This window comes from Somniosus microcephalus, chromosome 13, assembly GCF_052327205.1.
Source record: "Somniosus microcephalus isolate GS21.2 chromosome 13, FLI_Smic_1.0, whole genome shotgun sequence".
In the NCBI taxonomy this organism is placed as follows: domain Eukaryota; kingdom Metazoa; phylum Chordata; class Chondrichthyes; order Squaliformes; family Somniosidae; genus Somniosus; species Somniosus microcephalus.
Genome location: NC_140999.1, coordinates 166,631,342 through 166,659,197, shown reverse-complemented (window position 1 = coordinate 166,659,197; position 27,856 = coordinate 166,631,342). Strand labels below are relative to the sequence as shown.

Genomic DNA, 27,856 nt, shown 5'->3' with positions numbered 1-27,856 from the left:
GGAGCAGGATCAGGCTACACGGCCCCTGGGCCCGCTCCGCTACCCACAGGGCCATGTCCGATCCGAACCTAGACTCATGTCCAAATTCCTGCTCGCTCCCCGTAACCCTTAATTCCCTTTACTTCTAGGAAACTGTCGATTTCTGTTTTAAATTTATGTAATGATGTAGCTTCTACGGCTTTTTGGGGCAGCATATTCCATGGACCTACCACCCTCTGAGTGATGTAGTTCCTCCTCATCTCAGTTTTGAAAGAGCAGCCCCTTATTCTAAGACTATGCCCCCTAGTTCTAGTTTCACCCATCATCGGGAACATCCTCCCTGCATCCACCCGATCCAACCCCTTCACAATCTTATATGTTTCAATAAGATCGCCTCTCATTCTTCTGAACTCCAATGAGTAGAGTCCCAATCTACTCAACCTCTCCTCATATGTCCATCCCCTCAACCCGGGATTAACCGAGTGAACCTTCTTTGTACTGACTCGAGAGCAAGTATGTCTTTTCTTAAGTATGGACACCAAAACTGTATGCAGTATTCCAGGTGCGGTCTCACCAATACCTTGTACAACTGAAGCAATACCTCCCTATTTTTATATTCTATCCCCCTAGCAATGAAAGCCAACATTCCATTGGCCTTCTTAATCACTTGCTGCACCTGAATACTAACCTTTTGAGTTTCGTGCACCAGGACCCCCAGATCCCTTTGTACTTCAGTACTTTCCAGTTTCTTGCCATTAAGATAATAACTTGCTCTACGATTTTTCCTGCCAAAGTGCATAACCTCACACTTTCCAGTATTGTATTCCATCTGCCAAATCTCTGCCCACTTACTTAGCCTGTCTATGTCCCCTTGCAGGTTTTTTATGTCCTCCTCTCTCACTACTTTCCCTCCCATCTTAGTATCATCTGCAAACTTACACTCGGTCCCCTCCTCCAAATCGTTAATATAGATTGTAAAGAGTTGGGGACCCAGCACTGACCCCTGCGGAACACCACTAGTTACTGATTGCCAGTCTGAGAATGAACCATTTATCCCAACTCCCTGCCTTCTGTTAGATAGCCAATCCTCTATCCATGCCAGAATATTACCCCCAATCCCGTGATTTTTTATCTTAAGCAATAATCTTTGTGTGGCACCTTGTCAAATGCCTTTTGGAAGTCTAAATACACTACGTCCACTGGTTCCCCTTTATCCACCCTATATGTTACTTCCTCAAAGAACTCCAGCAAATTTGTCAAACATGACTTCCCCTTCATAAAACCATGCTGACTTTGTCCTATTAAATTATGATTATCCAAATGTCCTTTTACTGTCTCCTTAATAATGGACTCCAAAATTTTACCTACCACAGATGTTAGACTAACCGGTCTATAGTTTCCAGCCTTCTGTCTACTGCCCTTTTTAAATAAGGGTGTTACATTAGCAGTTTTCCAGTCTGCCGGGACCTTTGCTGAGTCCAGGGAGTTTTGGAAAATTATTACCAATGCATCCACAATCCCTACCGCCACTTCCCTCAAGACCCTCGGATGTTAGCCATCAGGTCCAGGTGATTTATCCGCCTTGAGTCCCATTATTTTACCGAGTACCACTTCCTTAGTGATTTTGATCGTGTTTAGCTCCTCCCCCCCTATAGCCCCCTGTTTGTCCAGTGTTAGGATATTCTTAGTGTCCTCTACTGTAAAGACCGATACAAAATATTCATTCAGTGTTTTTTGCCATCTCCATATTTCATTATCAAATTCCTCCATGGCTTCCCCCCACCATTACCAAATAATCTCTAGCCATATATTCCAGGCCACAGTGTTTTCTTATGTGACTCCAGATTGTTGCTTGTTCATCACTTTCTCCATTCCAGGATTCGGGACTAATCATTCAGTCACCATACCTCCGTCATCTGAAATTCTCTCCCTAAACCACTTTGTATTGCCTGCCTTCAAAAGCATCTCCCTGAATTTGTTCTCTTCTCTTCCCCAAATGTTTTCCCTTCTCCTGCTCAGCGTAGTTTTTTTTAATGTTTCTTTATTCGTTTTTCATCTAGATATGACCTCAAGAAGACATTTATTAGAGGTTTTAGGACTAGCTAGCTCTCTTGTTTTGTCAGAGGACATACTAGATAGCATAGTGAGAACTTGGAACACAAATGATATATCAGAGGAGGTGTTTCCATTTCAGATCACACCATAGCAGTAAGGGATTCTGATTTGTTCCATTTGAACATAGGAGGTTCTTCCTTCAAAATAGTGTAGTTAGTTGAGATAAGAGCACTGCATTGCAGCGAAAGGAACAAAGGCATTGCTTTCTTCAGCATAGAACAGTGCCTGTGATTGTTTTTTGTGTCAGAGTATCCCCTTCAACTGAAATTATGTAGATGGGCTAGTAATTCCAATTTCTTTTCTGTCATAGAAGGAAAGACAATGGGCTGGATTTTCAGTGTGCTGTGAGGCGGGCTTTTAGGCGTCCGGGGGGCAAAAATCCCAAATTCGGGGGTCCCAACACCATCCTGCCCAAAACCCGCCTCCATGTAAGTTTCAAAGGAGGCAGGTACCCACCCCGCACTGGGACCCGCCGACCCGAGGCGGGAAGGGATTAGTGCCAATTAACTGCCTGTTAACAGGTAGTTAACAGGCAGTTTTTAGCCTAATCCCTATTTTGAAGGGTGTCATGAGGGATTCCCGACAGCTCCAAACCACGCTAGAGGAGTCGGGCCGTCGGGTTGAAGGACTTGGAGGGGTCGAGATGTCGGTGTTCAGGTGAGTGATGGGTGCATGAGTGCAAAGGTAAGTGTGTTTGGTGTGTCTAAAGTGTGTAAAGAAGTTTAAATTACTTGTACTTACCTCTACAGCCTTTCTTCCTCTAGGCTTCGGGAGTCCATCATTCAGCCGGCACTGAAAGCAGAATGGCTGCGATCTGTCAAAAGTGACAGCCTTCAGCTTTCAGTGCCGGCAAGATTTCTAACTGAGTCTGCGTAGAAGGACTCAGGTTAGAAGTAAGACTGTCAGTGTTTGACAGCTTTAAACAGCTGTGAAACACCGATATTTCATCTGTCAGCACGTCTTGAATAGCACGTTTAGGGAGTTGGACACACCACAGGTAGAGGTTGGACAGGAAGAAAGGGAACGGGTGACCAACAGGCAGAGTACTAGGTGCAGGCAGGTAGTGCAGGGGTCCCCTGTGGCCATCCCCCTCTCCAACAGATACACCACTTTGAGTGCTGTTGGGGGGGATGGCTTATCAGAGGAAGGCAGCAGCAGCCAACTTCCTGGCACGAGGGGTGGCTCTGCTGCACAGAATCGGAGGAAAAAGAGTGGTAGAGCTATAGTAATAGGGGATTCAATTGTAAGGGGAATAGGTAGGCGTTTCTGCGGCCGCAAACGAGACTCCAGGATGGTGTGTTGCCTCCCTGGTGCAAGGGTCAAGGAGGTCTCCGAGCGGCTGCAGAACATCTTGGAAGGGGAGGGTGAACAGCCAGTTGTCATGGTGCATATAGGCACCAACGATGTAGGTAAAAAGCGGGATGAGGTCCTAAAAGCGGAATATAGGGAGTTAGGAGGTAAATTAAAAAACAGGACCTCAAAGGTAGTAATCTCAGGATTGCTACCAGTGCCACGTGCTAGTCAGAGTAGAAATAGAAGGATACTTCAGATGAATACGTGGCTGGAGGAATGGTGCCAGGGGGAGGGATTCAAGTTCCTGGGACATTGGAACCGGTTCTGGGGGAGGTGGGACCAGTTCAAACTGGACGGTCTGCACCTGGGCAGGGCTGGAACTGATGTCCTAGGGGGTTTGTTTGCTAGTGCTGTGGGGGAGGGTTTAAACTAAAATGGAAGGGGGTTGGGAACCTGAGCAGGGAGACAGAGGAAAGGGAAACAAGGATAAAAGCAAAAGATAGGAAGGAGAAAAACAAAAGTGGCAGTCAGAGAAATCAACGGTTTAAATCAAACATGGCCACAGTAAATAATAATTCTAATAGGTCTAAGAGCGTTAAAAAAACAAGCCTGAAGGCTTTGTGTCTTAATGCGAGGAGCATTTGTAATAAGGTGGATGAATTGGCTGCACAAATAGAGGTAAACGAATATGATTTGGCTGGGATTACGGAAACGTGGCTCAAGGATGGCCAAGACTGGGAACTCAACATCCAGGGGTATTCGATATTCAGGAAAGATAGGCAAAAAGGAAAGGGAGGTGGGGTAGCATTACTGGTTAAAGAAGGGATTAACACAATTGTAATGAAGGATATTAGCTCTGATGATGTGGAATCTGTATGGGTAGAATTGAGAAATACTAAGGGGAAAAAAACATTAGTGGGAGTGGTATATAGACCTCCAAACAGTAAGGCGGAGGTTGGGAATGGCATTAAAAGGGAAATTAAAGAAGCATGCAATAAGGGCACAGCAGTCATCATGGGTGACTTTAATCTACATATAGATTGGGCTAACCAAATTGGTAACAATACTGTGGAGGAGGAATTCCTGGAGTGTTTACGGGATGGTTTCCTGGACCAATATGTCGAGGAACCAACTAGAGATCAGGCCATCTTAGACTGGGTATTATGTAACGAGAAAGGATTAATTAGCAATCTTGTTGTACGAGGCCCCTTGGGTCGGAGCGATCATAATATGATCAAATTCTTCATTAAGATGGAGAATGAAGTAGTTGACTCAGAAACAAGGGTCCTCAATTTAAATAAAGGAAACTACGATGGTCTGAGGAGTGAGTTGGGTAGGATTGATTGGGGAATGGCACTCAAAGGGGTGACGGTGGATAGGCAATGGCAAACATTCAAAGACCGAATGGATGAACTACAGAAGTTGTTCATCCCATTTTGGCATAAAAATAAAACAAAAAAGGTGACTCAACCATGGGTAACAAGGGAAATTAGGGATAGCATAAGATCCAAGGAGAGGACATATAAATTGGCCAGAAAAAGCAATAATCCTGAGGATTGGGAGCAGTTCAGGATTCAACAAAGGAGGACAAAGGGATTAATTAAGAAAGGGAAACTAGAATATGAGAGTAAGCTTCCAGGGAACATAAAAAATGACTGTAAAAGCTTTTATAGATATGTGAAGAGAAAAAGATTGGTGAAGTCAAGCATAGGTCCCTTGCAGTCAGAATCGGGGGAATTTATAATGGGGAACAAAGAAATGGCAGACCAACTAAATACATATTTTGGTTCTGCCTTCACAAAGGAGGACACAAATAACCTCCCAGAAATACCAGGGAACATAGGGTCTGATGAAAGGGTGGAACTGAAAGAAATCAGTATTTGTAGGGAAATGGTGTTAGGAAAATTGATGGGACTGAAGGCCGATAAATCCCCAGGGCCTGATAATCTACATCCCAGGGTACTTAAGGAAGTGGCCCTAGAAATAGTAGATGCATTGCTGGTCATCTTCCAGAACTCGATAGACTCTGGAACAGTACCCATAGATTGGAGGGTAGCTAATGTTACCCCACTATTCAAAAAAGGTGGCAGAGAAAAAGCGGGGAATTATAGACCGGTAAACCTGACATCCGTAGTGGGGAAAATGCTAGAGTCCATTATAAAAGATGTAATAGCAGAGCACTTGGAAAGCAGTGACAGGATCGGACAAAGTCAACATGGATTTACAAAAGGTAAATCATGCTTGACTAATCTACTGGAATTTTTTGAGGATGTAACTGGTAAAATAGATAAGGGAGAATCAGTGGATGTGGTGTATTTGGACTTTCAGAAGGCTTTCGATAAAGTCCCGCGTAAGAGATTAGCGTGCAAAATTAAGGCACATGGGATTGGGGGCAAGGTATTGACTTGGATAGAGAACTGGTTGGCGGACGGAAAGCAAAGAGTTGGACTGTCATTTTCCGAGTGGCAGGCAGTGACTAGTGGGGTACCGCAAGGATCGGTCCTAGGACCCCAGCTGTTCACAATATATATTAATGATCTGGACGAGGGAATTGGATGTAATATCTCCAAATTTGCAGATGACAAAGCTGGGTGGGAGGGTATGCTGCAAGAAGGATGTCATGAAACTCCAGTACGATTTGGACAGGTTAGGTGACTGGGCAGAAACATGGCAAATGCACTATAATGTGGATAAATGTGAGGTTATCCACTTTGGTGGCAAAAACAGGAAGGCACATTATTATTTGAATGGCAATAGATTGGGAGAAGGAGAAGTGCAAAGAGACCTGGGTGTTGTTGTGCACCAGTTGCTGAAGGTAAGCATGCAGGTGCAGCAGGCAGTTAAGAAGGCAAATGGTATGTTGGCCTTCGTAGCAAGAGGGTTCGAGTACAGGAACAAGGATGTCTTGCTACAGTTGTACAGGGCCTTGGTGAGACCGCACCTTGAGTATTGTGTGCAGTTTTAGTCACCTTATCTGAGGAAGGACGTTCTTGCCATGGAAGGAGTGCAGCGAAGATTCACCAGGCTGATACCTGGGATGGCAGGAATGACGTATGAGGAGAGATTGTGTCGATTGGGCTTATACTCACTGGAGTTTAGAAGATTGAGAGGGGATCTCATCGAAATCTATAAAATTCTGTCAGGCCTGGACAGACTAGATGCTGGAAGGATGTTCCCGATGGTCGGGGAGTCCAGAACCAGGGGTCATAGTCTAAGGATAAGGGGTAGGACATTTAGGACCGAAATGAGGAGGAATTTCTTCACCCAGAGAGTGGTGAACCTGTGGAATTCTCTGCCACAGAGGCCAGTTCATTAAATATATTCAAGAAAGAGGTGGATATATTTCTTAAGGCTAAAGGGATCAAGGGATATGGGGAGAAGGCAGGGGCAGGGTACTGAATTTGAATGATCAGCCATGATCTCATTGAATGGCAGAGCAGGCTCGAAGGGCTGAATGGCCTACTCCTGCTCCTATCTTCTATGTTTCTATGTTTCTGGGCACCGCACTTTTAGGAAGGATGTGAAGGCCTTCGAGAGGGTGCAGAAAAGATTTACGAGAATGATTCCAGGGATGAGGGACTTCAGTTACATGGATAGACTAGTGAAGCTGGGTTGTTCTCCTTAGAGCAGAGAAGGTTGAGAGGAGATTTGATAGAGGTATTCAAAATCATGAGGGGTCTAGACAGAGTAGATAGAGAGAAACTGTTCTCATTGGCGGAAGGGTCGGGAACCAGAGGACACAGATTGAAGGTGATTGGCAGAAGAACCAAAGGCGACATGAGGAAAATCTTTTTTACGCAGCGAGTGGTTAGGATCTGGAATGCACTGCCTGAAAGGGTGGCGGAGGCAGACTCAGTCATGGCTTTCAAAAGGGAGTTGGATAAGTACCTGAAGGAAAAAAAAGTTGCAGGGCAACGGGGAAAGGGCGGGGTGGGACTAGCTGAAGTGCTCTTGCAGAGAGCCGGCACGGGCTCGACGGGCTGAATGGCCTCCTTCTGTGCTGTAACCATTCTATGGTTCAATGACTTTAGTATATTAAAAATGAATAAATTCCCAATTGCCTTAAACTAGTTTAAGATAATCATTCTACACTTACAGAAACTACAACAGCAAGGAAATCCCTCTTCAAAGAGGGCACAGATTTAAGATCATTGGTAAAAGAACCAGAGGGGAGATGAGGAGATTTTTTTTTTTTTTTTTTTTAAATACAAGTTATGATGATCTGGATTGCACTGCCTGAAAAGTTGGTGGAAGCAGATTCAACAGTAACTTTCACAAGGGAATTGGATGTATATTTAAAAGGAAAATATTGGAGAAAGAACAAGGAAGTGAGACTAATTGGATAAATCTTTCAAAGAGCCAGCACATGATGGGTCGAATGGCTTCCTTCTGTGCTGTAAGATTCTGGGTACCGTAGTGTAGTGGTTATGTTACTGCACTAGTAATCCAAGAGGCCTGGATTAACCGATCCAGAAACGTGAGTTCAAATCCCACCACAGGCAGCTGGGGAATTTAAATTCAATGAGAATAAAAAAGAATTAAAAACTAGTATCAGTAATGGTGACCATGAAAATACTGGATTGTCATTAAAAACCCATCTGGTTCACTAATGTCCTTTAGGGAAGGAAATCTGCAGTCCTTATCCGGTCTGGCCTATATGTGATTCCAGACCCACAGCAATGTGGTTGACTCTTAACTGCCCTCTGCGGTTCAAGACAGCGGCTCACCACCACCTTCTCAAGGGCAATTAGGGATGGGCAATAGGTGCCCACATCCCATGAATGAATTTTTTAAAAATTCTGTGATTGTATTCTATAATTCAAAGTTATTATTGTCTATGTATATTTTCCGTGAAATTGCTTCTCTCTCCGCAAAACACAGAAAAGATGCTGGCTCTCAGTATCTGACAAAATGGTGGTGGCAGCAGTCAATTAAAGGAGACTGTGTGACTGTGTATCCAGCTGGTGTCAAAGTATTGCAATTCTATGAAACCAGGACTGTTGCATACAGGGAACAGTGACTAATAGTATAACACATAGTGAAACTAGGAAATGACAAAGGGCAGGGACACTTAGGGATCCTTGGGGCTACCTGGATATATGCTACTTTGATGAAGCCTTATTGATGAAATGGCTGGGACAAGTACAGTGTATTTTGGTTTTGGGTTGTTGTGGCCTATGAAAGAGAGCACAGGTAATATTCTGAAAAGTTTCCATAAATTAAGTAGTGGGTTTCCAAATGGTGTGGGATGTTTATTTTTGTAATACCTTAACAGCAGCATAACCCAAACTTGGCATCGGTTAACCACTACATCTACTATGTCTCTCAATAAAAATAACAAAACTCTCACATTGATGCCTTTCTATAAAACAATATAACATGTGACTGGTCAAAATAGGAGCCTTACTCATCCGTGACTAAGGGCATGAGAATTTCCACTTTGTATTAATAAATAATCCTTCTCAAACACTAAACATCTCACATTAAAAAATAAAAAAGGAATAAATGAGACTAAGCTATAAGGCTTTACCCAACAATAAAATCATTAGGCACTTTTATAACTTATTTAACTGTTACTCACAAACCTTACTTTGAACTTCAGCCTACTTCATTTCCCAGCTCATTTTAAGTATGTTCCATAGTTGTGATAGACAACAAATCAGAGCACAGAAATGTCAGCCATCATTCTCCAGCTGAACATGATTGCCCTAGCATTGCCTCAGGAATCCAGTCAGCCTATCAAGTGTAGCCAGGACATTTAAAGAAAGAGAAGCAGCCAATCCCAAATTAGTTCTTTCTCAGCCAATTAGATTTCCAGGTGGGGAGAGCTAAACATGGATCCTAGTGAAAGAAAATAAGAAAGACTTGCATTTATATAGCGCCTTTCACAACCACCGGACGTCTCAAAGTGCTTTACAGCCAATGAAGTACTTTTGAAGTGGAGTCACTGTTGTAATGTGGGAAACGCATCAGCCAATTTGCGCACAGCAAGGTCCCACAAACAGCAATGTGATAATAACCAAATAATCTGTTTTTGTTATGTTAGTTGAGGGATAAATATTAGCCAGGATACCGGGGATAACTCCCCTGCTCTTCTTCGAGATAGTGCCATGGGATCTTTTACGTGAGAGCAGACAGGGCCTCGGTTTTAACGTATCATCCGAAAGACAGCACCTCCGACAGTGCAGCACTCACTCAGCACTGCACTGAAGTGTCAGCCTAGCTTTATGTGCACATGTCCCTGAAGTGGTAGTGGAAGGAAATCGACAGTTTCAAAACAACACAGTAAACCAGTTAAGCTGAAATTTTACTGCAATGTAGCTACTGAGGGGCAGGAGAAGTGGAGTGAAATTTCCTAGGAAACCAATAGGAAAAAAAATAAATCCAACAATCGCCCGGCACTAATTCTAGATCTTAGGCAGTCCAATTTCTTTTGTGTGCCAGTTGCCAGCCCTACTAACATAGAAACATAGAAACATAGAAGATAGGAGCAGGAGTAGGCCATTCGGCCCTTCGAGCCTGCTCCGCCATTCAACGAGATCATGGCTGATCATCCAAACCCTAGCACCCGGTCCCTACACCTACTAATGGCTCTTAACTGACAGAAGCTTTATATAGCATTTAGGTCGCAGAAATGTACCCCAGGTAGAAACCCCAATTTACCATACAGAAATGTATGAGTTTGGATTACTCTACTGCTTAATTTCTGTTTTTTAATTCCATCAAAATCACATTTATGTTAACAAAAAATCTCTTATGATTTATTAGCAGGAATAATCCCCAGGGAAGCCCGACCCAAGTATTGACCAACGCCTTGAAGTTTACCAGAAACAGTGAAATAAACATGTGATCTCATAGGTTCCTAATGCTTTGCTAATTATATACATATGCATTTGAATACATTCTGACCCTAAAGATATTTAGCAGAACAAGATATGATTTCACCCCATAAAAGATGAAGTTGATGTTCAATGGGAATTGCAAGACGACCACTGCAAAGGCATGATTCCAGGATCCCATCCAACCTCTTGTACTGTGGATATTTCTAGCCCAGCTAACATGTTCAACAAGAATTTGCTCAGTTGGTGCGCTGGAATTTGATCCTGTCCTTATTTGATGTCGCCACATGACACACTCTCCAGCAAGAGTTACCAGAAAGTGATCAGCAGTAGGATCTCTTTCTGATTTTCATTACTCTCGCCCCGTGGTGCTGAGACTTTAATTATGGATCCTACTGAGAGCAACTAACTCAGCAAAAAACCAAGCAACATTTCATTTTAATAACATGACTGAAAATTTCCAACCTTTTTCTGTACTTTAAAGTATGCAAAATACATCTCTGCCAGCAAATCATTAATATAAATAGTGACAGACCGAACATTTTCACATACTGTGATCGATTTTCTAGCCAGAAGCATTTTTCCAGATGTGTTAGCCCATTCCCTCAGTGCATGATACTGTAGTTTTGAATCTCTAGTGAAAATAAATGATAAAAATGTAGAAATATGTGCTGATTTCCTTTTTCCCACAAACAATTCCAGTTATGCACAGTCCAGTGTCTTTAAGAATGTATGGCACTATACAATGTTACTGTTAATAGTAAAGAATTTGCTGATTAAGACAACAGTTGCGGATGCCTTTCAGCACTTAGATAAAGTCATCTAACACAGCGTGAGATTCTGATGAAAATGAATCAGTCCTTAGTTCTAACAATGCCATTGATTTGCTGCATCACTTTGTCAAAGAATCCCAGTCAATTCTATTGCAGAATTTTCATAGACAACTCCAGAGAGCCCTTTTTTAATATATTGTAATATCCTGCAAAATCATTTCTGTGTGTTATATTTGTTGTGGAAAGCAAGTCAAATTGTATCGCTCAATAACTAAGTACAACTTGACCTCTACTGGTTATTTATTAATAGTGCAACTTAAGCCCTGATGGAGTTGGAAACCAGATGAATTCAATCCTGCCAACCACTGACTGTAAACAGTTACCCTCTAGGAAACCAGACGGTCACCAATCATCACCCAATCCATTCTTGTCAGAGTGCGTTAAGCTCATTAGATTTCCCTTGTTGCTGCTAGTTATTTGTGTTCTCTCCTTATTTTGGGAGGAGGAGCATGAGCTTGGCAAATTTCTGCTGCTATTGTCTGCCAATTCTCACCAGCTATTTCTCTCGGGTTTTAAATCTGCTTATAATTTTTAGATCATTTACCTGATGGTTTACATATTGAAGTTACCCATTTGCCCTGCAATTCTACCCAATTGCAGATATTATCACGATACCCCTTTCCTTTTGTTTCGCTCTCACACCTGGCAGCTATCTCTTGCCCTGCCAGTACACTTTACACCCAATCTCAGCCTATTACTATCTCGTCTAGCTTCTAATACCTTTTATTGTCTCTTTTTTACTTCTTTTGTTTCTTTTATTCTTTTGTCCGATCGCAGCCCTGCCTCCGATCTATCTTTTCTTTCCAGTTTTGAAGAAGGGTTCGACCCGAAACGTCAACTCAAATTTCTGTCCACGGATGTTGCCTGACCTGCGAGTTTTTCCAGCATTTTCTGTTGTTATTGCAGATATTATCATACCTCTATGCCATTTCAGGGTGTCATTCGCAATGGCTTTATATTAAAAGGCATTTAAATCTTTTTTATTGTGATTTTATTTAACATGAGTCAGAAAAGAGCAGTTGAACTTGTGGTTGCTTGTGAACCTTTTTTACTTTTAAGGAAGATACCAGTCAGCCATATTCAACAAATACTGAAGATGAGAATTGAGATACTACATACTGAATACAATAAATCTTAGTTATGGCACGTCCGAACATTCAGGGAGTCAAATAATGCAGCTAACAGCAGTGGCTGACACGTGAGCTGACCCAGCATATGTGTGACAAGGAGTTTCATTAGCTCCTGTGCCAGGCCATTGTGACAACCTGTCATGAGTGCAAAGTGACTCACCATCTGTCTCGAGCCCGCGTTATGCGCCTCTTGTGGTTGCTGAACTGCAGATTAGAGTTGCAGCTGGATGTCACAGAGGAGCCTGATCACCTGTTTTCCCAACCAATGGAAAAATTGTTGAAAAACAAAAGGAAAAACCCCAAGGAAAAATAATGAAATCACACTACTGTGAAGAAGAATGCAAAAGATTGCAGGAGAAGGTAAATAGGTTAGTGGAGAAGACAGATAGGTGGCAGGTGAAGTTCAATGCAGAGAAATGTGAGATAATACATTTTGGAAAAATAACAGTGCAAGGAGGTATACCCTAAAATATAAGACTACTAACATTGTGGAGGAAGAGAAAGATCTAGAGGTGGACAAACATAGATCTACAAAGGCGGGAGTGCAGCAAAAGCTTTAATAAGGCAAATGGGATTTGGAGTTTTATATAACAGCAAGGAAGTGATATTGAATTTGCATGCAGACATGAATGCTACAATTTGAGCATTGCATGTAATTCTGGGCAGCCAATTTTAGGAAGAATGAGGTAGAAGTTGGTCCTCAGACAAAAAAAAAACAATTTTGTAGGGTTATGTCCTGCGTCCCAAGGATGCCTGAAATACGTCCGATGCATATCGGCTCCACAGTACTACTGTTGGCTGTTGCCGGCTTGTGCTCAGCCACCCCCCGCTCCCCTGAAACAGAGATGGTAACATTGGGATCCCAATAGAGGTTTCTAAAATTTTGAAAGATTTTTAAAGGGAAAACAAGTCAAGGATTGTTTCCATTGGTAGCAAGGGGACATATCAGGAAAAGGATATGTTGATGAGGTTAGATGAAGAGGGGTGGGAGGAGGCTCGTGTGGTGCATAAACACCGGCATGGACCTGTTGGGCCGAATGGCCTTTTTCTGTGCTGTAAATACTTTGTAAGAATGAAGGGGAAAGTTAGAAGATTTTTTTCCCCCCGAGAGTGATTAGCAAAAGGGGCTATTGAGAGAGAGAGACTATACATCATTTAAAAAGGATCTGGATAAACATTTGAAAAGGAAGAACATAAAAGAATAGGGAGAAGGGGCAGGGAAATGGATAGCTCTGATTGGTGAACTATCACCAGCACAGTAGGCTGAATGACCTCCATTTTTGCCTTAAGTTCTTTAATTCCATGATAGACCTACTGCACAGGCCAACATCCCCAGCATCGAAGCTTTGCCCACGCTCGATCAGCTCCGATGGACGGGTCACATTGTCCGCATGCCCGATACGAGACTCCCAAAACAAGTGCTCTACTCGGAGCTCCGGCACTGCAAGAGAGCCCCAGGTGGGCAGAGGAAACGCTTCAAGGACACCCTTAAAGCCTCCTTGAAAAAGTAGAACATCCCCACTGGCACCTGGGAATCCCTGGCCCAAGGCCGCACAAAGTGGAGGAGAAGCATCCGGGAAGGCGCCGAACACCTCGAGTCTCTTCGCCAGGAGCAAGCGCAGGCAGCGGAAGGAGCACCCCACCCACCCGCCCCTTCAACCACCGTCTGCCCCACCTGTGACAGAGACTGTAGGTCCTGCATTGGACTCATCAGTCACCTGAGAACTCATTTTTAATGTGGAAGCAAGTCATCCTCGGTTCCGAGGGACTGCCTAAGAAGAAGAGCAGACCTACTGTGTTTCTCTAGTATTTTTAAAGTTTATTTTACATTTTCAGCATTTACAGGGTATTATTTCCTTTACAGTGAGGCTGATTTCACCAGGAGAATTCAGTGAATTGAGACCTAGGTGTTGTACCAGAATACAACACTCCCCATTAGTTAGAAGCACCATAAAAACATGAGAGGAACTACTTGATTTGATGTGCCTCAATAATCCCGAGACTCGATGTTAGCGAAACAAAACAAGGCTTTTATTAACTTAGAAGATAACACGCAGTGGAGAGAGGTATCTTCCCTGGAGGTCTGCAGTACTGGCTGTGAGGCCAGACTGAGCTGGCTTACATAGAGGCCAGGTATGGGCGGAGCCCTACACACAACACATTCCATACATTCCAATACACAATACAATGGTCAGGAGAAACCTGAAACCAACCACAGTCACAGGCAATACAATGGTAAGGGAGAACCTGAAACCAACCACAGTCACAGGCAGTGATGAATGGAATATTTCATCACATTCACCCCTTCTATAGATTTAGTCTGTTCGGGGGTTTGGTAGTCCTCTGCGACCGACGTGGCTGTTGTGGTGTCGCGGGTGTCGGCTGGATGTCCCCGGTGGCCTCCTGGGTCTCTGCCGGGGGTGCCGCCAGGGTTGTTGAAGGGGTAGTTGGTGGGGGTGCCGTTGGTCGATGTTCTTCCGGGGGTGATGAAAGAGTAGTGGGTGGGCAAGAGTTGCTGTGGTCGTTGTTGCTGCTATTGCTGTGGTTGTTGTCGTTACCGGCTGGGGCGACGTCTTTTATTGACACGGTGTCCTCCCTTCCGTCGGCGTGCCGGACATACGCGTATTGGGGGTTGGCGTGGAGTAGGTGCACTGGCTCCACGAGAGGGTCCGTCTTATGGCCCCTCACATGCCTTCGCACGAATACCGGACCCGGGGTGGAGAGCCATGACGGCATGGATACGCCTGAGGTGGATTTCCGGGGGAAGCTAAACATTCGTTCATGAGGCGTGGCATTAGTGGCAGTACACAATAGCGACCGTATCGAATGGAGCACATCTGAGAGGACTTCCTGCCAGCGGGAGATAGGGAGGCCCTTGGTCCTTAGAGCTAGAGTGACTGCTTTCCATACTGTCCCGTTCTCTCGCTCCACTTGACCGTTACCCCGGGGGTTGTAGCTGGTGGTACGGCTCGTGGCGATACCCCTGGACAGCATGTACTGGCATAGCTCTTCACTCATGAAGGACGCCCCCCTATCCGTGTGGATGTAGCTCGGCATACCGAACAGGCAGAACAGGCTGTTGAGGCATTTAATGACCGTGGCGCTGGTCATGTCTGGGCAGGGGAAGGCGAATGGGAACCGGGAGTATTCGTCCACAATGTTCAGGAAGTAAACATTGCGGTCGACGGACGGGAGGGGGCCCTTGAAATCTAAGCTGAGCCGCTCAAAGGGCCGTGTAGCTTTGATTAAGTGGGCTCTATCAGGGTGGTAGAACCGAGGCTTGCACTCAGCGCAAGTGCGGCAGTTCCTGGTCAGAGACCGAACTTCCTCAATCGAGTAGGGTAAGTTGCGGGACTTTATGAAGTGGAACAGCCGCGTGACCCCTGGGTGGCAGAGGTCGTTGTGGAGGGTCTGTAGCCGATCCCCGGTGGCGCTGGCACACATCCCTCGTGAGAGGGCATCTGGGGATTCGTTAAGGGCCCCTGGCCGGTAAATGATGTCATACTCGAAGGTGGAGAGCTCGATCCGCCACCTAAGAATCTTATCATTTTTGATCTTCCCCCTCTGTTTATTATTGAACATAAACGCTACCGACCGCTGGTCGGTAAGTAGGGTGAAGCGTTTGCCGGCTAGGTAGTGGCGCCAGTGGCGCACTGCCTCCACGATGGCTTGGGCCTCCTTTTCCACAGAGGAGTGTCTGATCTCGGGCCCTTGGAGGGTCCTCGAGAAGAAAGCTACGGGCCGCCCCGCCTGGTTGAGGGTGGCCGCCAAGGCAAAGTCAGACGCATCACTTTCCACTTGAAATGGAGTGTTCTCGTCCACTGCCTGTAGCGTGGCCCGCTCAATATCCTGCTTAATGCTTTTGAAGGCGGCGTGGGCCTCAGCAGAGAGCGGAAAAGAGGATGCTTTCAAGAGGGGGCGGGCTTTGTCGGAGTAGTTGGGGACCCATTGGGAATAATAAGAAAATAACCCCAGGCACCTTTTCAGGGCTTTGGGAGTGTTGGGCAGGGGCAGCTCCCGTAGGGGGCGCAATCGGTCGGGGTCTGGTCCGATTTCCCCATTCTCCACCACGCTGCCTAGTATGCAGAGGCGCGTGGTGTTGAAAACGCACTTGTCCTCGTTGTAGGTGAGGTTGAGTTTTTGTGCGGTTTTCAGGAACCTCTCGAGGTTCGAGTCGTGATCCTGCTGGTTGTGACCGCAGATGGTGACGTTGTCGAGGTAGGGGAAGGTTGCCTGCAAGTGGTGGTCATCGACCATGCGATCCATCTCCCTCTGGAAGACCGAGACCCCATTCGTCACCCCAAAGGGGACTCTGAGGAATTGGTAGAGGCGTCCGTTCGCCTCGAAGGCGGTGTACGGGCGGTCCTCTGGTCTGATAGGGAGCTGGTGGTACGCTGACTTGAGGTCGATGGTGGAGAACACCCGGTATTGGGCGATTTGGTTCACCATTTCTGATATGCGGGGTAGTGGGTAGGCGTCTAGTTGGGTGTACCTGTTGATCGTTTGGCTATAGTCGATCACCATCCGTTTCTTCTCGCTACCCCTTACCACCACCACTTGGGCGCGCCACGGGCTATTGCTGCATTCAATAATGCGCTCTTTCAGGAGCCTGTCTACCTCGGTTGCGATAAACCGCCTGTCCTCCCAGCTGTACCTCCTGCTTTTGGTCGCTATTGGCCGGCAGTTAGGGGTAAGGTTTGCGAATAGCGAAGGCGGCTTTACCTTCAGGGTAGCCAGGCCGCACACTGTGAGGGGCGGCTGGGACCCACCGTACTTGAGCGTGATGCTTTGGTGGTTGCACTGGAAATCCAGGCCCAAGATCACGCTCGCGCATAGATTCTTCATGATTAATACTTTAAAATTATCGTATACAGTCCCGTTAATGGACAATTGTACCGTGCAGTAACCCAGAATGGTCGATGTCTGGGTTTTATCAGCCATAGAGATGGTACCCCGAGTAGGGACCACCTTTAGGGAGAGTTGTCGTGCCAGTTCCGGGTGGATAAAACTCTCCGTGCTTCCACTGTCAATTAAACATTTAACCCCGCACCCGTTTACCTCGATGTCCACCATTGATTTGGATAGCGGGTGGGGCCTGGTCTGGTCCACTGTGACCGATGCCACTGTAGGGCCCTGATCGAGACAAGATGGCATCCGCGCTGTCTGCTCACAAGATGGCGGACCCCATGAGGTCGGGAAAGATGGCGTCCAAGATGGCCGCTCCCACGGCGCACACGCGGCGGTGGCGGGTTTTGGTTTTCCAGCGGGGTTCCCTCTGCACACCTTCCCAAAGTGCCCCTTCTTACCGCACTTAAAGCAGGTGGTGCCTTTCGCCGGGCACAGGTTTCTGGTGTGCTTTGGCTGCCCGCAGAAGTAGCAGTTGGGTCCCCGACGCGTCGCGGCTGTCATAGGGCTTCTGGGGGGAGAGCGGGGCCCCGACGGTGTCGGGCTGCCGGGCGGGGAAGATGCCTTCCAAGATGGCGGCGCCCTTGGTGCACACGTGGTGGCGTGGACGGCGCGGGCTGAAGAGTAGGCGTCCGAGTTTCTCTGGGCCACATCCAGGGATCGCGCGGTGTCCGCAGCCTGTTTCAGGTCCAATCCCGTTTTTTCCAGCAGTCTTTGCCGGATGTAAGTGGAGCTGAGGCCTGTGATAAAGGCATCGCGAACAAGCTCGTCGGTGTACACTGCGGCTTTTACATCTCGGCACTTGCAGTCTTTGCCAAGCATTTTCAGGGTGCCTAGGAACTCCTCCACCGATTCCCCAGGTCACTGTGCGCGAGTGGCGAGCAGATGCCTAGCATACACCTCATTCGTAGGCTGCTGGTAATGCGCCTTTAAGATGTCGCAGGCGGCCAGGTATGTGTCGGCGTCTTGGATGAGGGGGTAAACCTGGTGGCTTACCCAATTCCGCAGAATTCCGAGTTTCATACTCGCAGCGTCCGTAGCGTCTTTGACGGCTGCGGAATTGTCCAGGAAGAATTCCATACACATAAACCAGTGTCCGAAGCGTGCTGATGCGTCCGGAGCATGCTGATCCAAATCCAAACGTTCGGGTTTCAGGAGTTGATCCATTGTGTTGAAAAATAAGTTAATAAAATTGATGTGCCTCAATAATCCCGAGACTCGATGTTAGCGAAACAAAACAAGGCTTTTATTAACTTAGAAGATAACACGCAGTGGAGAGAGGTATCTTCCCTGGAGGTCTGCAGTACTGGCTGTGAGGCCAGACTGAGCTGGCTTACATAGAGGCCAGGTATGGGCGGAGCCCTACACACAACACATTCCATACATTCCAATACACAATACAATGGTCAGGAGAAACCTGAAACCAACCACAGTCACAGGCAATACAATGGTAAGGGAGAACCTGAAACCAACCACAGTCACAGGCAGTGATGAATGGAATATTTCATCACATGATTGAAATTAGAAACTGTGCTTGTGCACTTATTTACTGCATAGGCTGTCGCTCTCTAACATATCAGGCAATAAAACCTGATGTCACTCCACTTTAACTTGTCTAAAACAATGTTAATTGATTCCAAAGTTATGTACATCATAGTACAACTTCACTTTGATTCAAATCGTGCAGTTTCATTATGGGAGCCTGCTGCTGCCATTCTCCATTGTGATACCCGTCACTGGTGAGAAAGAACTTTCCAGAAATGGAATCGAATCAGACTCTTATGAATTTTGTGATACATTATAAATAATAATGCAGGCCTGACTGTGTCTCAAGACTGTAGCGTGTCTCAGAGTTGAGATGACGTGGATAAACCCATCGAGTTTGCTGCCTCAGTTTATGATGGTTGGTCAGACCACCTGGGGTACTGCGTTCAGTTTTAGGTACCGCACCTCAGTAAAGATATAATTATCTTCGGAAAGGGTGTAGCGCCGATTCACCAGAATGATACCGGGATTTAGAGGGTTAAATTAAGAGGACAGGTTGCATAAACTTGACTTGTTCGCCCTTGAGTTTAGAAGATTGAGGGGTAATCTAATCGAGGTGTTTAAAATGATAAAAGTGATTCAATAGGGTAGATACAATGGGGGAATCCAGAACAAGGGGGCATAATCTTAAAATTAGAGCTAGGCCAGTTAGGAGTGAAATCAGGAACCCTCACCTCCAAAAGGCTATGGATGCTGATTCAATTGAAATTTGCAAGACAGAGATCGATAGATTTTTGTTAGGTAAGGCTATCAAGGGATATGGAGAAAAGGTGGGTAAATGGAGTTGTGGTACAGATCAGACATGATCTAATAAAATGTCGGAACAGGCTCGAGGGGCTGAATGGTCTACTCCTGTTCGGGGCAATTTTAACCTAATCAGCCCGTCGGGAAACTGATGAGATCAGGAACAATGCTGGTTTTACACCCTGTCCGATTTTACTCTCCATTGAAGTCAATAGATAGTAATATTGGGCGGGGTGTAAAACCGCCGTTTCACCCAATCCCGTGGGTTTCCCGCTCACCTAGTTAGGTTAAAATCACTCCCTATGTTCCTATGTTTATGTTACTGTCTTGTCCACAAATCATCTTGGATTTACTTAATGGTGTCACCTTGTGGTTGAAATATGTAACTGGTAACAGAGAAAGTGAATACAATCACTTATTGTTCAGCATTGTTGTCCTTAATTTTGATAATTCAGAAAATTATTTCCCTCTCTAAAAAAGAACATGTACCCTAAATTTCAAATAGGATCATTAGTAAGTCAGATATTCCTGTTACAGTGGACAGAACACCTTAACAGCTAGCTCCGAACATGCAACTATTGTATCAATAATTAACCAGAATCATTTTTGAATTTAAAGTTATCATAGGAAATTATTATTAGAATGATATGCCCCACAATATATATTTCAACATCATAAACATTTCAGACAAAAGGAAAATCCTGCACTTCTCAATGGCTCAGTCAGTTATCCAGTGAGTAATCAGTCCATTCAAACCAGGGAGGTCCCAGTTTTGATCCTGGATCTATGCTGGATTAGCTCTCAGACTGGTAGAGGAACTAAAATTGGCCTCCGTGTTCTGGATTGGAGAAGGGGAAATCAGACAGGACTTCTACTTCTGATCACTATCCAGCAATTAGAAGAATGCCTGTGTGAATGTTTGATGAGCACAGGACTGGGCTTGGCTGTGGTGCTCCATGTGGTTGAATAGCTTTGTTACACTGGGTGACCAGTATCCTTGAAACCATAGGCCAGCAAGGAGGCACCACTGTCAGGGGAAGAATCGAATGTAGAGAATTGGTGAAGGGAAAAAGAGAGAATCTTTCAGTATTTTAAATTACTAACTTAGACCCCCAACCTCATCACTATTTTTCTTCATTTTCTTTGATTCATGGCTCCCAGGAATTTGGTACATAATTCAGGCTGACACTCCAGTGCAGTACTGGGACAGCACTGCATTGTTGGAAGTTTCATCCTTCAGATGAGGCATCAAACTGAGGTCCCATCTGCCTGTTCTAATGGTCCAGCTGGACATTAAAGATCCCATAGAACTATTCAAAGAGGAGGGGTTTCTCCTGGAGTTCTGACTAATATAATTTCCTCAACCAACACATAAAAGTATATCAACCATAAAAGTAGATTAACTGGTCATTCATTTTACTGTTGTGTGCAAAATGGCTGATGTGTTCACCTATATAATAACAGTGCATGAAGAATGTAATTCATAGGCCCCCGACATTTACTGGGCGGTTACGGGGTGGAAACCAGAAATCCCGAGAGCGCGGAGGTCCTGCCGAATTTAACAGCAAGACTTTGTTATCATTTGAAAAAATCTGTTTCCCACCCGGCAGCCGGCCAGATTGACAGGCTCTCTGAAATGGAGTCTGCTTTCCCTGAAGAGACAATGAGGTGACAGACTTCTCAAATGACTACTGCTGTGTTTTTAGTTGGCAGGTGGCTTGTTTGCTGTTGGGGCTGAAAAGAATTCATTACATTATTCTGTCAGGAAATTATCTTATTTAGTTCTTTCAGTTAACATCCATGGTGAGAAGTGACAACATTTATAGCCAAACTGGCAAACCCAGAACCACATTGGTGTGAAGCAAATACCTTAGTCACCATATGGCTAGCTACAATCTTTGTGATCAGAACTGAAGGCTGTTATTTTAGAATCTCTATCTCCATTCTTTACTCTATGTTCTTCCAGATCTGGGCGTTTAAACAATAAAGTGAAAATTAAATCTATGGGAAAGTAATGTCAGTTTATTTTTCAAAGGCTGAAAGAATAGCAGTGAGAGGATCTTCTAGGCTTTCTTGCATAATTAAAAATGAAAAGGTTTGCAAATTTAGAACAGCAAACATCTGTGAGCTCAGCACCCCTGCTGTTTGACAGATGCTATGTAAACCATTCACCATCCTCAATTTCAACCTGTTCCAGATTGATTGCCACAACACTGGTATCAATTTTCTGTCTAGTGGATTTAAGTAACTGAAAGGAACTGAACGAGAGAGGACCTTAAAGAGTATGTAAGGTACTAAAAAAAAAGTAGAAACGGTTAGTCCAGAGCACAATTTCAAGTTAAACCATGATGGCAAGACAAGGGGAAATAAGTACAAAGTGGTAAAAGGCAAGTTCAGGACTGACAACAGGAAGCACGAGATCACACAAAGAGTGATTAATACCTGGAATAGTCTTCTGGGTAGACCAGTGGAGGCAAAACTGAACACAGTACTAGGACACTGTACACTTTTAGCATGACATCCTTCACCTTACACTCTAATGGACTAGCAATATAATTAAGCATTCACTTTATACATTGTTTTGATATGTTAACTGCTAAATTTATCACCCCCAGGTCCCTATCAACATTGCCTTTATCTATTTCTACACTACCCATAGTATAACTATGAGAGCTATTTCACTTTCCAATCTGCAATAGCTAGCGCTAGTCTGTGCTGAATTTCATTTGCTTCTATTCTGCCCATTTACGAGTTTATACTATTCCTTTTGTAGGTCTGTGGTTGCTTCTTGCAATTTGACTGTCCATCCTGGTTTAGTATCATCTGTAAAGTTAATCGCTTTGCAGTGGGTTTCTGAATCCAAGTCAGTACTGCAGGAATAGTAGGAGCTCCAGCAAAGACTTGGGCACTCAGTACTTCCCCCTCACCTGGCATCTCTCATCGAATCATACAGCACAGGAAGCCATTCAGCCCCTCGTGCCTGTGCGGCTCTTTGAAAGAGCCATCCAATTAGTCCCACTCCCCTGCTCTTTCCCCAGAGCCCTGCAAATTTTTCGTTTGCGTATACTGTATATCCAATTCCCTTTTTCTCTGACTAACACTTACTGCTTCCTTTCCTTCAGCTAATTCCTTATCCACATGCAGATTTTTATCTAAGTTTCCATTAAATCAGTTTCAGTGGTGGTCCCACTTGAGGAATATTTATTGAAGACTTTTTAGAAATCTAAGTGCACCATGTCATATGGTTTTCTACTGTCAATTTAAAATGTCATTTTCTAAGAAAAGTCAAGGAGATTAGTTAGGCAGGATCATCCCCTTCTAAAGCAATGTTGGCATTACTTACTATATTATTGATGCACAGGTAATCCACCTAATTGCTCCTGATATCGATGCCATTATTTTTCCGGGTAAGACTGATAGATCTGTAGTTGGATTAGATTTGTCCCCTTTTCTAAAATATGGTCCTTTTTGGTGCTAAATCTGAACAACCACTTGTTAAATTACAATTGTGTTTATTTTTCTCCCTTTTATTATGCTTGGAAAACCGAGGCAGCGAGGTTGCAGTATGATGATATAGCAAAGAGCCACATCAGGCCCTTTCTGACAGCATCCAAATGACAGCGACTGCAGTTCCTGTTTAACTTGGCACTGCAATGCCACATAGATTCTCAAATTAAAAATTACAGTGATTCAGATGCATTGCTCACTTTTGTTGCTCCATTTACTGCTCCCAGTTCTTTTAATGCAACGTAAAAATTTTCTTATTCTGTGCTCTGCCATGTGTTCCTACTGACACATTCTGTATTCAATCATGTTACAGTTATTACAATAGCAAAATACTGCGGATGCTGGAAATCTGAAATAACAGAAAATGCTGGAAACACTCAGCAGGTCAGGCAGCATCGAGGAGTGAGAAACAGAGTTAACGTTTCGAGTCGAGGACCGTTCTGACGAAGGGTCCTCGACCCGAAATGTTGATTCTGTTTCTCTCTCCTCGATGCTGCCTGACCTGCTGAGTGTTTCCAGCATTTTCTGTTGTTATGTTAAGGTTATTGATGTCCTGATGTAGTCAGATATGTTAAAAACAGCGTCAACGATAGGGATACTGTAATAGGGTGACAATAATAGGAAGAATGTAAGAAGTCACACAACACCAGGTTATAGTCCAACAGTTTTATTTGAAATCACAAGCTTTCGGAGCGCTGCTCCTTCGTCAGTTGACGAAGGAGCAGCGCTCCGATAGCTTGTGATTTCAAATAAAACTGTTGGACTATAACCTGGTGTTGTGTGACTTCTTACATTTGTCCACCCCAGTCCAACACCGGCATCTCCACACCAATAATAGGAAGGGAACTGGTGGCTGGTAGAATGTTGAAAAAAAATCACATTTAAAATATTTTTTTTTTTTTAATTAACTGAAACAGCACGAAACTTCTCCCTCAGTTCTCCTGATTATAACTGGCAGCTGGCACATCCAAATACAGAAAGGGTTGAAGCAGCAGCTGAACCCGTATTTATCTCTTCTAAGTGGGATGGTGAAGGAATACTTGCATGGCAAAAAACTTAATATGAGACACCCAGCATAAATTTAGAAGGGAAAGATTCTGACTGGTCCCTGGTGGGCCTACTAACACCCTTCGGGAGGCCAGTATGCCTCACCTCACTGCGAGTACCAGCCTCCCACATTTACACTAGGTCGCACTGAGGCTGGGCAGGTTGGAACGCCCAATGTACAAAGTTCCCGCCCCTCTGACATGGAGGTTGTTAGATCCGTGTATCTTAATGTTGTGTCCTTCAATAATCAGACAACAGACTGCAGGGAATGACTCAACAGGTGTTTACTGAATGAGGGTTACTCTAGAACTAACTGTACAGATCACTACTCAGGGTTTATATACAGGTCATAATCATAATCATAATCATAATCAACTTTATTGTCATTGTTAGTGCACAAGTGCAGTACAACGAAATGTAGGCTTGCGGCTCCCGAGAGTGTACATTTAGATTAAGACATTTAAACATTCAACATACATTTGGCTTGTAATACATTAACATAAACATAACCATAATAAAGTGCATTGACAGATGTGCAGGCTTTAGAGTTTATTTGTGGAGTTCAGTAGGATGACAGCCCTGGGAAAGAAGCTGTTCCTAAATCTGGTCGTACGGGTGCGAATGCATCTGTAGCGTCTCCCAGATGGCAGGAGGGCGAACAGACTGTGGCTGGGGTGGGTAGGGTCTTTGATGATGGTCCGTGACCTCCGTAAACAGCGTTTCTGGTATATGTGCTCTATGGTCGGTAGCTGGGTGCCGGTAATGCGTTGGGCAGTTTTGACTACCCGCTGCAGGGCTTTCTGGTCATAGTAGCTACAGCTGCCATACCATACTGTGATACAGTTCATCAGGATGCTCTCTATTGTGCAGCGGTAAAAGTTAGAGAGGATCAGGGGTGACAGGTTACATCCCTTCAGCCTCCTTAGGAAATATAGGCGCTGCTGGGCCTTCTTCACCAGAGAGGAGGTATTGAGGGACCAGGAGAGGTCTTCCGTGATGTGGACTCCGAGGAACTTAAAGCTGACCACCCTTTCCACCACAGCCCCATTGATGTGGATGGGGGTGTGACTTCCGCCTTTAGACTTCCTGAAGTCCACAATGATTTCTTTGGTTATCTTGATGTTAAGGGCCAGGTTGTTATCGGCGCACCACTTCACGAGATGCTGGACCTCCTCCCTGTAGGCTGACTCATCGTTGTTGGTGACCTGGCCTACTGCCGTGGTATCATCCGCAAACTTGATGATGGTGTTGGAACCATGAACAGCCACACAGTCGTGGGTGAAGAGGGAGTAGAGGAGGGGGCTCAGCACACATCCTTGTGGGGCCCCCGTGTTCAGGGTCGGGGGGGGGGGGAGGTGTGGTTACCTAATTTGACAGACTGGGGTCTGTTTGTTAGGAAGTGTGGTCACTGCCGGTACTACAGTATACAGGAGCTGTAAAAAGTAGTTCTCTCCCTTAAGGTAATACATTACATACATTACAATTCCTCCCCTTTTAGATTAACAGTACCATAATACTCATTTAACAATTAACATTTTTAATATACAATGTTTATGAAAATAGTCCATTCATATATTCAGTCTCTGGGGAGGCTTCCTGATTCTTTCTGGATAACGCCTTTCCCGAGTGTCTCGCTCTTGGTGCGGAGGCGATTCTAGCATCCTGTCGTCAGTTGATTCATCAGCTTCCAATGCAATTGTTTCTGAGGTAGATGCGACCTGTACGTCGGGTTCCTCACCAGGTACGTATGGCCGAGACATGGGGTTGACTCGTTCCTGTGACTCTAGGATCTGGTCAGCATGGCGTCTCACAATGTTCTCCCCAACATCCACTGTGTACATTAGTGGCCCCTGCCGTGTGCATATCGTTCCTGGTTGCCATTTCTCTGTTCGGTTGTCGTGGGCCAAGACTGGTTGCCCTACATTGAAGCTCCTTGTCGGCTTCTCATTGATGTGCTGGAATTGCTTACTCTCAACATCTCTGCGTACATTTGGCCTGAGCAAATCCAGATGAGATCTCAACCTTCGGTTAAAGAACATCATGGCCGGGGCCTGGTTGGTGACTGCATGTGTCGCATTTCTGTAGGCGAACAGGAAATTGTCCACCTTGTGCTGCAGCGGAATGTTGTCATTGTACATAGCCTTTATTGCCTTCTTAAAGGTTTGTACGAACCTCTCAGCCAATCCATTTGTGGCTGGATGATACGGGGCGGATGTGTAATGCCTTACCCCATTCTTTTTCAAGAACCTCCGGAACTCTTCGGACACAAATTGTGGTCCGTTGTCGGAGCAAATCTGTTCTGGCAAGCCATTCCTGGCAAAAATGGTCCGTAGGACTGCAATAGTTTTCTCCGTAGTGGTGGAGGACATTTTGATGACCTCAGGCCATTTCGAGTGCGCATCCACGGCTATTAAAAACATTGAGTCCATGAATGGACCAGCAAAATCAATATGCACCCGTTGCCATGGAGATGAGGGCCACTCCCATGGGTGTAGAGGGGCATATGGTGGTGCATTTTGGACCTTCTGGCATCCTGAGCAGCTCTTTGTCAGGTCCTCGATTTGCTGATTGATCCCCGGCCACCACACATAAGCCCTAGCAAGGCTTTTCATTTTCACCCCTCCCAGATGACCTTCGTGAAGCTCATTGAGCACTCTCTCCCTTAACTTGGGTGGAATTACCACTCGGGATCCACACATCAAGGTCCCCTGGCATACTGACAGCTGTTCTCTTCTGGATGAGAATGCTGGCAACAGTGAGTCGCCATGTGCTGGCCATCCCTTCACTGTCAAATCATATACCTGAGACAGTGTTGGGTCACTTCGGGTCTCCTTCTCTATACCAGCGTTAGTTACTGGCAAGCATTCAATTATAGTCGAATGAAATATTTTGACAGTATTCACTGCTGGTGCTTCCTCCGCAGTAGGCAGTGGCAGGCGTGATAGCCCATCAGCGTTTCCATGCTGTTTCGTGCCCCTATACTCGATTTCATATTGGTGCGCCCCTAGAAAAAGGGACCATCTTTGTAGCCGTTGCGTAGTCATCACCGGAACGCCCTTCTTTGGATTAAAGATGGAGACAAGTGGTTGGTGGTCAGTCAGCAAGGTGAACTTCTGCCCGTGCAGATAGTGATTGAACTTTTTCACTCCCCACACTAGGCTGAGGGCCTCCCTGTCAATCTGGGCGTAGTTACACTTGGCTGAGGTTAGTGATCGTGACACAAAGGCTATTGGCCTCTCTGAGCCGTCCGAGAATTTGTGCGACAGCACCGCTCCAATGCTATAGGGTGACGCATCACATGCCAACCGAATTGGTAATGCCGGGTTGTAATGGGCCAATACCTCTTTCGATGTGATTAGTGTTTTGCTCTTCTGGAAAGCTCGTCTACATTCGTCACTCCACTTCCATGGCACCCCAGTTTGCAGTCGGGTGTTCAGTGGGTGTAGTATTGTAGACAAATTTGGCAAGAACTTATGGTAGTAGTTTACCAGCCCGAGGAACGACCTCAGTTGTGACACATTTTCCGGTGCTGGAGCCTTGACTACTGCCTCAATCTTCTCTGGGGACTTATGTAACCCCTCTTTTTCGATAACGTGGCCACAATACGAGATCTGTTTTCTAAAAAATTCGCATTTGGGGCGGTTAGCTCGGAGCCCATATTCCTGCAATCTAGTGAGCACCTGCTCCAGGTTGGCAAGGTGATCACTGTCATTTTCGCCCGTGACCAGGATGTCGTCCAAATAACACTGGGTCCCTGGGATCCCTTGCAGGACTTGTTCCATTGCCCTCTGCCAAATAGCCGGAGCTGATGCTATCCCGAATACCAGCCGGTTGTATTGGTAGAGACCTTTATGGGTGTTGATTGTGAGGTATTTTTTTGATGCTTCTTCTACCTTCATTTGCAGATACGCCTGGGCCA

The 27,856-nt window shown here is 45.2% G+C and overlaps 1 protein-coding gene across 1 annotated transcript in view; it reads left to right on the top strand.

The window, feature by feature from the left end:
- The first annotated feature begins 2,612 nt into the window (after window positions 1-2,612).
- The window catches only part of LOC147108759 (uncharacterized), a 47,369-nt gene continuing 22,125 nt past the window's right edge, over window positions 2,613-27,856 (top strand). Inside the window, exon 1 of the mRNA XM_086005543.1 lies at window positions 2,613-2,751. Coding sequence (XP_085861669.1) covers window positions 2,663-2,751 — 89 coding nt within the window. The 5' untranslated portion in view covers window positions 2,613-2,662. The remainder of the gene's footprint in view (window positions 2,752-27,856) is intronic.